General features: G+C 37.2%; 1 protein-coding gene across 6 annotated transcripts in view; it reads right to left on the bottom strand.

Moving 5' to 3' along the window:
* Positions 1-14,685, bottom strand: part of SEMA5A (semaphorin 5A) — a 313,513-nt gene that overhangs the window by 66,463 nt on the left and 232,365 nt on the right. For all 6 annotated transcript variants that reach the window (XM_048939888.1, XM_048939884.1, XM_048939886.1 and 3 more), the window contains 3 exons: positions 11,309-11,490; positions 9,694-9,837; positions 1,533-1,680 (listed from right to left, as the gene is read on the bottom strand). In XM_048939888.1, the coding sequence (XP_048795845.1) occupies positions 1,533-1,680; positions 9,694-9,837; positions 11,309-11,490 (474 nt within the window). The remainder of the gene's footprint in view (positions 1-1,532; positions 1,681-9,693; positions 9,838-11,308; positions 11,491-14,685) is intronic.

Consider the following 14,685-nt stretch of genomic DNA (forward strand, 5'->3'; position numbering starts at 1 on the left):
CTTTTATTTGTTATCCATTAAGGTTTAGCAACAGATCTAATCCATATGTTTGATTTTTTTGTGAACATCAGGGAGAGACAAATATTTTTTGAAAAATACGTAGAAGTTATTAGGTTGATTCTTATAGTTCAGCTAAAACACACGAGCAAACCTGCTGAATGTTTTCAATCTATTGAAAATTCAATTTTTACACCAGGATGAATATTAAAGAGAGAACAAACTGGGAAAATACACACAAAAAATATTTGAAAGGTTTAATACTGAATTACTGCCAGGCTAACAAGTAGTCCATGACAAACCTCAGAATTAACTGACACTTTGAAATTAAAGCACATTAAATTGGTTTAATATATGGGAAAAAAAATCTTTCTTTTGCGTATTTAGATTTCTGGAACAAAGTTCAGTACATATTTCTCAGCGTGTAACATTAGATCTGGCTACAAAACACTACAAATTTAAACAGAACTGCCAGCTTCTGTCTAAGCTGTGCCTGTTTTCAGTCACTGGGGAGATTAACAATACCTTCTGTCATTTAGCAGCAGAATCCATCTTCTTCAGTTTCAACCACTTCAAATTTTCACCCAGGTTATGCTTTCTACATAATATTCTCTTCACTGACAATCCATTACTGGAATTCAATTTAGATGCAACATGAAATAGCACCACAAGGTTCATCTTCTGATATTCACCTATATATGCTAAGATTTTCCTTCAGCTTCTAATGGTCCAGCAACAAAATCCCTTCCTTTACCTTTGACAGTATTATCCATTCAGCAACATCCACACCAAGGTTATTTTCCAGCTGTACTGCAGTGAATATGTCACCCTGCTCACTGTGTATTGCTGCTGGTTTCCCTTACCCATTCTCTGCTACATACCGCCTCATCATCTTCAAGAAAGCAATGTTCCATTTTGATGTGCTCATTTCATGAAATGTAATACCTACGCTCGTTCAGATATAAGAAGAAAACCCTATACACTTTTCCATATGTTTGTCTTCATAAATGGGTCAACCACAATATATTTCTATCCATTCATAATTGTCGTACAGTAGCCTTGAAACTTGGCAGCTGTTAGGCTACTGTCATGCTAAGATCACTGTCACTACTCGAGTTTACTTCAGCACTTGCTGATGGTTTCATGTAATTTGTATTCACTTCCTATCTTATTACTTCTTTAGATTTTAAACTTATCCCTTCTGTACTGCACAGGACATGTGATACCAGAATCTTGGGTTCATAGCAAGAGTTCCTATATACTCTGGCAATAAAAATAAAAAATGCTATATACCTGCCAAGGACACAGCCCTTATCTGTACCAATCTTGCCTCAGGAAGCCCATATTCTAGATGATATTGTATAAAAACTGAATGATATATATTTCTCTGATAAATTTCAAAACATTTGAGCAACACAGGGACAAATTCTAGTGACAGAGACATCTAGAGACAGAGACATTCTGGTGACTCATGTTAGAGCTACAGTGTATGGGCACACACACATCTGCTGAAGAACAAGCTGAGATTTACTTACCACACTGCAGCCAGGACAGTCAGGACCATTTTCACATGTCCTACGCCGAGCCTGAATCCCCCCTCCGCATTGAGCCGTGCAGCGTTCCCATGGACCCCAGCCTGTCCAAAACACATGAGGGGGGCACAACAAATGCTCATTGCAGTACCTGTAAGAAAAGGCAAACAAGGCAAAGAATCTGTTTAGTACCAAGACAACACCTTTTCCAAGTTGCTCATTTGATTACTCAGATAGATGTTTTCACTAGGAAATATTTTATATAATGGGTCCCTCTCCATTCATGAAACATTGAGCTAACAATTGTCACACTGCACAGAGTTTAAACATTTGTTGAAGCATTTGTTTACTCTATTCAGCGCCTTTATGCAATCTGTGTGAAACAAGCATGTCACTGCACTGTGAGCACATAAGCAATATTTGCAACTACTCTAATAATAACAGATGTGTCTCTGTGTCCGGAGAAGTGAGTCAACCAAATGAAAGGCAACCGTTTATGCAGGCAGTATTTTATCTGACTAGACAAGCAATGATTAGGACTCATTTCTCTCCTCTTCATAGAGCACTAAACTTCCTTTTGTTTTCTACTGTGTCTCTGCTTTTACGGGTAAAATAAAATCTGAAACACTGACTCTAGGCATACAGAACTATGCTGTTTTGATAGTGTTATTACTTTAGCTTTTAAAGGGTGCTTTTAGCTACTATGATCCTTGAAGGATTTTCCAGTGGGCTATGAACTGATTTAGTTTAGAGGGATACCAGATCTTCAAGAGAAGGAGGAACATTTAACTATGGAGCTTTGTTTCTATAACCAGACTTTCAGATAATACCAACTATCTCAAGTTTTAGTGACTTAAAAAACCAAAACCCTAAAATTCTGCTTCTTTTTTATTTATTCATTTATTTATTTATTTTACTCGTGTTGCTAGAGTATAGATAGAGTATTCCATGTGCTGCTTGGTAAAGACTCTCTGTGTATGACCAAAGGATTTGGGATACCAGAAAGCATGCGTAGGTTTCTAACAGGGGCCAAGGTCATAGAATCATAGTATCATCAATGTTGAAAAAGACCTCCAAGATTATCAAGTCCAAATTTTAGGTCTTATCTGAAATGAAGTAAAGCCTTGACAGTGTTCAGAAAACAGCTGATCCCTAAGGTGTTCAAGTCTTGTGGATGCCACTGCATCGCTCTTGTTGCTACTACTTCTGATTGTCTTGAATGAACAAATCCATCATTACAATATATCCTCATTTCTTACACCAGCTATTCCATATGCACTGTTCTCTTACCTTTCGTCATATTGCTCTCTCCTGCCATGAAAACTGTACTTAATACTTCAGTAATTCACTTTCTACATAAAGGGAAACAACGACAGCATAAACTGTTGTCATTTTCAACAAGAATAACCATAGCAACAATTTTTTTTATAGAAAGCCCTAGGATTCTCAAGCTCTAATTCTCCATTGCCAAAGAATTTGCATGTTCAGAATTCTGTAGGAAAAAAACCAAAAACAACAAAACAAAAAACCACTGTTGTCTATTTTATATATATATTTGTATATATATATATACACACCAGTAGGTTTATCCCAAATGCTGGAGTTAATCACTCAAAATTTGTCTACAGGTCTGAGAAACCCCACTAAAATTTAAAAGGTTGGGAATGGGATAAATGGGGTAGGGATGTTTAGTTTTGTCTTTCTGTATTATTAAATTAACTACTAACAGCTCGTATTGACCCTGTCTATTCTTCTCCAGAAAACTGAGGAAAAACAAAAAAACCTCAGTGCTTATGAATCTGCTATCTCAGAAATCTTCTACATATGATTTGGGTAAATTTTTTTTCAATCTTTGTTTCAATCTTTCGTTTTCTCCTATATGTTCATTATTTGCAATTTTCAGTTTATGTCACCCAAGTTGATCCTCAGATTAGATTTCTTATTCTAATAATGTTCATTATTAAATGTTCATTATTTGCAATTTACAGTTCTCATTATGCTATTCATTCCTAAAGATGCAGATGAATGTTCTGTGACTGGATATTCCTCCCCCGAAACTCAGATAGCTGCATGTATATCATCACATGCACTCATTTATGGGAATATTTGTGATAGCTCATCTCTTGATCATTTGTTGAGAATGTGTACCCAATTAAGTATACATGCAACATCACCATTTATTCATTCAAATGAGTACATATTTTGCATAATTTAATTAGTTTTTAATGGAGATGTGTTAAATTAATTTGGGATACACAAACAGGATTAAGCAAGTCCGCCATGAAATGAACAATTACTGATATTCAGCCACCCAAAAATTGAGACTAAGGGTGGGATTCATCTCGCCATAAAATAGACACATGCTATGTAGCTCTCTAGAAATGAAGTAGCAATTATTTTAAAAGTAGTAATCATTTTAAAAACATGATTTATGGCACTGTAATGCAAAGGTCACAGAAATACAGTACTCGGTGTATTGATTTCTCTCCACTAACTGTAACGGCTGTGTGGGAGATGAATATCTATGCTTCCACACAGTCAATGGAAATTTTCTTGATACAAACTACAGAGCTAGAATGATTCATTTGATCAAATTTAGGAATATAAACTAGAATGAAACAAATTACTCTGTTCTCCACTACTCGTATTGACTAGATTTCCACAGACCATAGATGAAGCACAGCATAAACACATTGAAGGCACTCGAAGTCAGGTATGACGGATCTCACTTAAATGAGATTCCTGACACTATACAGTGACTCCTGTAATGCCATTGTGCTGTACCACCTGCTCTCAAGTGGGAGACAGAAATTAAGTCTAACAAATGACACAGTAAACAGCTCAAAAGCCAGCAGTTCTGCTAACCAATGCTACTTAAGTATGCAGCTGAAACTACAAAATGAAACTGAAAAAAGCCCTAACATGCCCATACAACTACTTAACTTCAATTCATGAAAAAGAAATAAAATCAACAGAATTGATTGTTAATTTTACATTTTTTTCAGAAAAGGAAAAAAAAAAAAACAACACTTCAAGCAAACAAACAATGAAACCACAGTGTACAAGTTAAATATACTTTCCTTTTAGAAAGCCAACCTCTAAAAACATCAGGAATGCTTTCAAAATTAGAGACATCCCTGCAATTGAACTTTGAGCACTGTCCTACAGCAAGAAGCTTTGAGCCAAGCTTCATTTTATTTCTTTTTGGCTGCATTTCAAGTCACTCAGTAACCCTTTTTCCCTTTTGCTCTTTCTTCCCCTCCTAATTTTGTTCTCAGGACCCACAGGGCTAACATTTTAAAGTAATTCAACAAAAGATCTGTGAAACCACTGCCCTCTCCCCTAATCCCATCTCTAACTGCAATGAGGTCAGAAGGAAGAACAGCCTAGAGAAATGTGAGTTTTGTACAGTGATCTTTCCCATTTTCTCTTAGAGTGAAACCAAGTTTTAATTTCCTAATAAACGAACTGTCATAATGGGGGGAAAAAGAGCATCCCCTGTCTAGATATGCCCAGAACCATTAGGTACTAGAGTAACTTGTGATTTTTACTCCAGATAATTTTTGTAAAATTTGAATTTATTTCAATATTTTGTCCCAGTGTCAAATTGCCAGTGTCAGATTGCCATGCATCACTGACTAAAACAGGTTAACTATACAATAGTTATGTGCTTTTTTTTATTCAACCAATAAATTCTATTTAGACATATAATTCTTAATTTTGAACAGTATCATGTTATTACGTATTTAAGAAAAACAAACTAATCACAATCATTGTCATACACAATACTGTTACATGGTGGGTACTCCCAGTTACAAGCTGCTCACTTAACAGGAAGTATGGACTGTGCTGAAATTGATGGGAATGCTTTAATTGAAGGCAGATATATGACACATGCACATGCCTTTCTGGAAGGAGATTGTTGAATCAACAGAAATCCCCTCCCAGGAGGCTGCTGAAGGCGGTGGAAGCTGAGGCATGTGCTCTCAGGGAATTCTGTGGAGGAGGAATGAATGGAGAAACTGAGAAGCATGGGAACAGACACTTCCCAGTAGGAAGAGCAACCATGGGGGCAGTGGAAAGCCCAAGACCTCTTGTGTTTGATTTGCTCTGCTAAAGGAGATCAAACTTGTTTGTACCGGTGTACAGAAATACGTAGAACTATAGTCAAGAACCAATTGACACTCAGTTATTCCTCCTTCTGAAAACAAGTCTGAGAGATCTGACTATTGGCTAACAATTGTGTTCAAAGAAAAAGGTGACTGCTTCTAATCTTGCACATAAGAAGGCTGCATTTTCAAATGTTTACTCCTTAACTGAAACTAATCCATTTTTCTAACCCTGATTTGTGTTGCTTTTTTCTTTTTTCCTTTGTAATGGAAGAAGACTACGCTCACTAAAAGCAATGGATTCTCATTCTAATATCTCTCATTTCTGCAGAGAGAGACCAAAGGACTTAATGAGTCTGTACCTACTGCATCTTCCTCACAGAGGAAAAATATTTTCACTCAATTACAAAGTCAAGAAAGGACACTACAGACCTTATAAACTAAAATCTTGAGAATTTTCCAGTAGCTTCAGTGAATATTCCACACACAGAAAAAGAACAACAAAACGAAAGAAATTTTTAAGACCCTAGTGAATTCATCTGAACGTCTTCAATCTTGACTCTTAAATACAACATTATCTTATCTGTTAAAATCCTATTTTTACTCCCTCTCCATATTCTGTCCAAACACAGCAGCTGAACTTCTGACCTATTTCTACAAGGTGAATTGGCTTTCTAATCTAAGTATTTGCTGCTATCTTTTAACTGTTTTCTACTCCTTCACCCTTAAGCAACAGAACTAGCAACAACTTAACCTATTTGCAGAATTTAAAATTGGTAAATATGTCCACTGATTTCAAGGGAAAGATCAGCAAACACAGATCTGTCTGATATATTAGGTATTGTAGGATCTCAACTTTCATGAGGTAAAACAAGCATAGCCTAGACAAATATTTACTGCTTAATGCATGAACAAATATTATAAAACTGAATATTCATTCACGTCAGTAGGAGAATTAACCTCAACAATGCACTGCCTTTTCTGTGTTTCGTTTTTATGGAATTCTGTGCTGGATTTCTGCTGGGAACTGTGTCTGTTGAAAAGCAGTTGCAAAGTTTGCCATAATATCAGTTGTGGAAACTGAATCTCATATTTAAGCTCTTTGAACATGTGAAGGTGGCATGAATATGTACTTTAACAAAGATGAAAGCACAAAATTTGTAAACCACCTAATACTAATTTTTACTAAGTCATTACATTTATTCACTTTAGTGAATAAATTGTGAATAAAGTGAATACATTTATTCACTTTACTCGTGGGCTGAAGCCCCTAAGAAAGTAAAATGTTAGGCTGCTTATAAACATTCATTAATTTCCATGAGAAAATCAGAGAGGCTGCCAATTGGTACACCCTAGATGCCAAAAACAAACTGAACATTTCTTATGAACTACCAAACCTGGAGTATTTTCTCAGTCTGTCTAAACGTTTTGGACCCAGTTCTCGAGTACTCAGCATCCATGCAGCGCAGAGGCACTAGAGGCAAGCAGCAAATTAAGACTATTATCAATACTGGTACTCCATCGCCTTCAGCTCAAAAAACAGCTTCTCCACAAGATGTTAGAACCTCGAAGGCATCAAAAAGCCTTAATGGCCCCAGTCAACCTCACCTGAGGCCTCTGTCTACACCTAACAAGCCCAGGAGTTATATTGTCTCAACAGCTCCTCCAGCACTATTGGAGGAGTACTTTGCTCATTCCCTAGCCCAACATGGAGCTCTCTTCTTCAGACCTCAACACATGGACTGATTTCTGGCTCTGGCACTACAGACCTGCCTGGTAACCACCAGATGTGGCCTGTGGTTTGGATTCGCATCTCAGACCTGCCTCAGCACCATGACATCACCCATAATCTAGAAACTGGCCTCCATTTCCAGGTTTGCTGTGGGTGGTGGGATGGGTTCTGGCTGGGAAGTTTCCCAGGACTCTGCTTTTTACAGCTTTGAAGACTGATCCAAGTGCTTGGCTTGACACTGTCATAATCATGAGAAACAAGCATTAGGGACCCTTGTTCCTCTGGAAAAGTTGCTTTAGAAATGATATGACAGAATGTCCTAACATAACAAACCTTCTTAAAATAAAATACGTATAAAAGTATCAGCATACTGAAGCATCATGGATAGCCTAAACAAAATCAGAGTCAAGGCAGGAAAGTTAGCTGTGAGCAAACTAGTGAATGAGAGAAGGGCGGATATGGTGATGCAGGGCTGGTGAGTGGGAAGAGTTTCAAGGAGAAAATAAACAGTGACAGAGGAATTGTGAGAGAAAAAGGCACCCTGTGGTACATCCAAGATTATTGCTGAACTACATGACAGGGAAAGGACAAGTAAATCGCAGACTACAAAAGCAGAGCAACGGTAAGATCTATTCCTTTAGAACAACAACACACCAAATTTTAGCCCATCTGAGTTATTATTTAACTCATCTGAAGTATCACTTCCCATTTTGTAACTGCGTTTTTAATGCATTCAAGCCATTGTTTTAATACTGGACATTTATTTTACAATCAGATATTTATTGTATCTTTCTGTATTTCTCTGAAACACCTGATTGGACTTTTATTCAGTGCAAAAATTAGATGAACAGTGACTACTAACACTCATGTCCATCAGCAAAAAGTCTATTCAAATTAAACTCTTTTCTTCTGCACTCACTCTTATTGTGTCCTGCTCTGGACTGAACACTCAGTTCAAGAAAATCTGTTATTCTTGCTGGGACAAAGCCACATAACAGCAGACGTAATTTTACATTTGGTGAACAGCTTTTAGGTTCACCAACCTTTTTTCAGAAAGCAATTTCCAAAACAACGAAATGCTCTCCTCTGTGACGAAATGGTAAATATTCATGGTTTTGAAAAAGCAAGTGTTCACGTGTTCTACAATACTGGCCTTTTACATTCAGAATTAGAAAGACCAGGCCCCTGATCTTCTGTTAATACATAAATGTGTGATGCAATTTCACTTCACTGCAATCTCTTCATCTTCAGCAATGCCAGAACCAGTGCTTAATTAAATCTCCCCTACTGAAACTCACCATAAAGGTTACTGAATCTGACTTTGATCTAACATCAGTATAGGATACAAAAAAATACCTTCTCCCTTGGTTATGTGAAAGTATTTTACAAAAACACTGAAGTTGCAACTGCATACTGAGGGCAAATGTATCTACATACATCTATTGGAATGGATGTCTAGAGTACTCCAAACTCTTACGCCAGCACCAGTATTCTGACTTCTGTGTTTTTTGACATGCCTCAGGAAACATGATAATAAACACATCTAAGAGTTGTAGATTATCTGAACTCTAGTTTGATTTAAATAAATATTTAATTTCTGTTAAAATTACTAGCATATAAATTACAAGTTAGAGACTTCAGAGGAGGGCATATGTAATGCAACCAGAGGCCTGAACTTCACATTCTGAGCACAGTGCTCAGTCTGGTAAAAAAGCAGCTAGATAGGGAAATCAATGTTTAAGCTGACTTGATCCGCTCAGGGGTTAATATACATGCAAACAAGTTAAAAAAAAAAACCAACATCTGAAAGCTTAGTAAAAGATATTTGAGTCCAGGTGTATTGTATTTATTGAATATGAGACAGAGCCCTTGAAACTTCCCTTCATGTTATATAGAAGCTTAATTCATTTAAGACACAAAACATGGACTCGTGGCATCAGTAACATACTGCTGTGACCTTACTATATTTCGCTCTGAATTTCAGGTCTTGAGCCCAGGCAAGTTACAATTTAAACATACTGCAATCAATTTTCCAGGAGAATCAATTTTCAGGGTCTTAAGGGACAGCAGTACATTGGTTCAGCACAATTCTCTGGCACTAGGAGCTCAGCTGGCTCAGAAGGGATGCAGCTAAGTGAAAGATGAAAGAACTGCTGCAGCCCCACATCCTTCCTAATGGGAATACTGCTATTGTGCAGCACATGGAGTTCAGGAGAAGGAAAGAAGAGGAAAAGAAACATCAGGCAGGTAAAGGAGAAAATGCCCTATGGATTACAGTTGAGCAGAACAAATTAAAGCAGATGTTAGAGAAAAGATAACTTACCTCTCCTCACGATTCTGTCCCACACAGACACGTCCTCCATGGCGAGGGGTTGGATTGCTGCAGGAGCGCTGACGCACTTGAAAGCCTATTCCACAAGTGGTACTACAAGGTGACCAAGAAGTCCATGGTGTCCAGCCTCCATTTCTGGTAGAATAAAAAGCTCAGGCTCTGTCATCTGTTATACATAGCGAATGGCTGATTAGGTGCGACTGACAGCAGAATCTGACTCATTAATATTTCCGTAGTTATCACTGATACTGCATCGTGTTCCATTTCTTAAAGGATATTAAACTAAAATAAAAGTGCTCTCATTCTTCCATATTCCTTGCTTTGTGATCAGCAGCTGTTGCAAGGACCTCATTACACAAGAAGTAAACAAAGTCCGAAGACCTTCTTCCAGTAATTTATCACAAATTTAAATTGATCTTGTTTTGTTGTTATTAAAATGGATAAAGAGTTGATAATAAATTTTTAAAATAGCATTTGAAAAAAAAAAAAAAATCAGACCTTTCTAAAATGGACAATAAGAAAAATCTCAGTCAGTAGAATGTCTTGCTGAAATGGTAAAATAACAAAATCTCTGACTTTCCATGAACTCCGGGAATCAATTATTAATACGTTAATGTGTTAACAGAAGTAAGATGTCCAAATAGTAGCGTAATACAGCCAGTGCCGGTATGCGAAACAAGTTCTAAATTGTGTTCTCAATTTCAGAGAGAATTCAGCTCAGAATTCCACAGAATATTTTTCCACCATTCTCCTGATGTTAAATACTATATTGTACTTCTAATAATTCCCCTAAAATTTACTATGTCTACTAACAGAGCAGGCAACTATCTTGTGTGGAAGGGTAATCAGTTTTATTCATTACCATGATGTGAAAAACAAAAAGGCAGAGGCAAGAACCTGAAAGAATCACTAAAAATAAGCAGAAGGGACCAGTTTATTTTTCATCTTGCAACTGAAGTATGTAAAATGTTTTAAAGATGAAGCCTAAATGCAATTCAGAGTATGCAGTGTTCTGAGTCTCTTTGAAATTATCTATCACTGTATTTTTTATGACAGTGGCTATGTGCGTGAGAAAGAAAGATTGGCTAAGAAGTGACATATAGGCTGGCAACAGATCCAAATGTCATGATGCTATCAAAAAGATATAATGAAAACATCTTTTCCAAGTCAGATGGGGGAATACAATGGTGATATGAAGCCAAAAAAAAAAAGAGAAAAAAGTAAACAGTTCTGACTTAAAAAAAAAATAAAAAAAATAAAAAAGTTTTATGACTTACAGAATTGAACAGAACTGAGAAAAATATCATACTTCGGCTATTACATAATATTGATTTTTTTTTTCTCTTAGCTTTTGTAAAAATTAACTGAGGACAATACAATTTAGTACACTGCATTTGAAATCACTGCTTGCCATTTCACTTATTCTCTCTGCCACAGTGTTTGAGAGAGACTTTTCTAATGCTTCATTTGCTCTGGTCTTTGCTATGAGCTGCTTCAAGCACAGAACAGGATCAGTGGATTGCAGATGAGATTTGAAAGGGTAGGTTAAATTCTGCTTAAGTTACAAACTTTTAGCAACATAAGTGATAGAACCTGAAATTGTTACCTGGAACAGTTGGCAATTTCCATGGTTGGTCCTTCACATAGCCACCCTCCGCACTGAGGAGCTGGACTGTCACACACACGGGTCCTGCAGAGGCAGGAGCCAATGCTGGCACCATCCGTGTGGCTGCATGGTTTCCACTGTGACCATGTCCCAAAATGTCCATCCACCGTCAGATTCCTTGTCTAGGAACAAACACAACAGAAAGACCAACCTGAGGCCTGACAGCTGCTTTGTACAGCCTCTTAATTCAGAAGTACATGGAGGTAAAGCTTTCAATCACAAACAATAAAAGCCTCTACTGGAGAGGTATAGCTTCCAGACAGTACACTTCCCTTGTAATTTCTACAGCTATAGGATTCCTACCACCTCCTACTGATCTTGGTCACTGGATGTCACCATGTAGCAAAAACAATAATTACAACTAAGTGTTCCCTTTCATAACCCTGCTTGCCTACTGTTATTCAATAAAAAATGTATCTTACTTTCTTGACTATCTTCTGCTGACAGCGTTTCCTATTTCCTAAAATTTGCCCATAATTAGGAACCTGGATACTGACTGTAAAACAACATGTGAAAGAATTCTTATGGAAACCTGAGTCTGGATCAGAAGAGGCAGCAGAGGATAATAGCCTAGGGTAAGAAAAACAGCTGAATTAACCACAAATACCCACGATGAGTATCTTTATTCGACAAAGTTTTTGTGATGCATATGTTTCATTGCACCACTTGAAAAAGGTTAAATGTGCTTTTAAATATGACTTTCTCTAAACATTAGAAGTAATTATGTTAATCTATCATAAAAACATTTTTAAAAAGCCTAAGTGCACCTTAGTCTACATGACAAACCAGTTTTTTCCCTCAAAAAGAAGTTTTTTCTCCTGTAATTTCTACAGCTATAGGATTCCTACCACCTCCTACTGATCTTGGAGGAATGATGAATTCATCTCCAATTACAAATCTAGGCTTTGTACCATTAATTCTTTTAGCAAAATGTTAATCTTTACTAATTCATGATCGTAAGTAGAAATGATGGCAACATTATCACTTAAATGCTAATGGATTTGCCATGTTTAATTGCTATAATTTCACTTTCGGTTAAAAAAAAGTAACCATAACTCATTATTTCAAAGTTCTGCTGACACCTGCTTAACAAAAATAACACACTGACCTTTGCTCATACTGAATATACAATACAAAATACTTATCAATAAGTGACAAGCTGAATCTCTCTTACACCACTGCTTTCATCAGCAGTTTGTAAACCAGCAGTGAGAATTCCCCAACACAATTAATCTCAGAGATACAAAAATATATTTCCTGTTTTCTATTCCTATGCTTTGCCAAAGAATGTTTACTGTTTCACTTACAATTACAAACTAAACCTGCAGTTGTCTACAGTTATTATCATTAACATGAAATTATAGGGAAAGGATTCATTAAACTTGGATGAAAGTTTGATCTCACAAGCAAATATTGATAGCAGGTCTCTCCATAAGTAATGCCTCCTATTTATTTTCCATGGAAATCAGAACAGATACAAAGAGCACAATAAGTCTATTTGGTAGAACAAATTCTCAACTACAAAAAACTATTTTTCAACCAAGTCGCCACCACTAGCGATGCATTTTTACCAGAAGAGCCTGCATGCAGCACTTGTAAAAATGAATCAGCAAAGGTGACCCAATGTTTCACAGCTGTTATAACAGTGTAATTACTAGGAAAATGCTGCCCACACAATCCATCTATCATTGATCCAAACAGATGGAGGTCAGAAAGTGTCAAATTCAGACCATATAGTGGGTGTGATAGAAGAGTCCAGTCAAGATTGACAACGAGCTCCAAGGTCTTCAAGTTGTAAGTTGTATGAGGTCTCGAGTTGCTGTGTTGAAGAAAAAAAAAAAAAAAAAAAAAGGGTTGTCTTCTTGTCTTCTTGCTGGCCTGACTCTGGAAGTTTAAAGCTTCAGCTTCATCAGTGTCATGATGTAACGGTTGGAGTTGATGTTTTCTACGGGTTCCAGGAAGTCTAGAAGGATCAAACCTTTTCTTCAACAGGGGAATTCATATGTCGCCACTCCATGGATTGCTGTTCTTATTCTGGCTTGTAGTGGTGATAGCACATCTTGTCACCAGTAATGACGTGATCCAGGATATTGTCACCTTCAGCCTTGTATTGATTCAGTAGGTCCTGTCAAGCTCCCATGTGGTGTTCTTTCTTTGCCTGTGTGAGCATTTGTGGGACTCAGCACAAAATTTGTGACACTCCAACATTGCCACCATTATTTCCAACACACTGAAACTGATACAGAGCACTGTATAGAGTCCTCTGGTTGCAATATGCTGATTTGTGTGGATGAGCTGATTGAGACACTCTTCATTTCATGGTATAACAACTGTGTATGGCCATCCAGAATGTGGCTTGTCTTTCACTTCCCTGTCACCACTGCTGAAACATTATCCACCACCTCACTCTGCTCACATCCACTGTTTGGTCTCCAGAAAAGTTTACCAAGGGTTGTTCAATATCAATTTTTTCCATATGGAGGAATTCATTGACAAAATTTTGCTTCAGAGGCACTTCCATGTTAGATGGCATTTTGTCAGACTGCCCACCTGCTGTTATCTGTCACATGGCAACACAATGTAATGGAATATTGGCAGGGAGGTTCAACTTCTACTGCCATACCACCAGCAGCTACCTCTAATGTCATAAGCCAGAAAAGTAAAAAAAAAGAGGTGTTACTTTCAGAGCAGCCCCTAGGGAAGCAAAACATAGATCATGGACGTTCTTAACCCTTACTAGAATTCATACAAGACCACTGCTCGTTAACCTTTCACAGTCTTACATGGTGAAAGTTATAACCAAACAGACAATTATAGCTGTATTTTCCTGTCATGGATATGCTCTGCTTTCCCTCTATATCATTCTTTATATGTCACCCTTTCCTTTCTAGAACTACCACTACATCTTCCACTCTAATTCCCCCCATATATCCATCTTGGTATAGAGCCTCTCCGTACCCATCTTGTCTCCCCATTTTGTGCCTCTGTACCCTGAGGAAAGGTCACATCTTTAGTGACCTCACCCTTAAATCTGTCACACACTCTATGGTTTGAAGCAATATTGTGTACGAATTGGTGACTGTAGAGTATTTCCTGAAACTGCTAATGCAGTCAAGAATGTTCCCATACATGTACTGTTTTTCCACATGCACTGTTTGCCAGAGCTGTGAAAATGAAGCCATTTCACATTGTGTATATGAATAAAATAAAATAAAATAAAAATCATTATTTCTTTTTACTTTGACTGTAAAAGCTCTCTGATGATGTCAGCCTATTTTTAGTGATGGATCACAAGAATTACCATTGGAAAATATTTT

The sequence above is a fragment of the Lagopus muta genome, chromosome 3, assembly GCF_023343835.1.
Source record: "Lagopus muta isolate bLagMut1 chromosome 3, bLagMut1 primary, whole genome shotgun sequence".
Lineage (NCBI taxonomy): Eukaryota > Metazoa > Chordata > Aves > Galliformes > Phasianidae > Lagopus > Lagopus muta.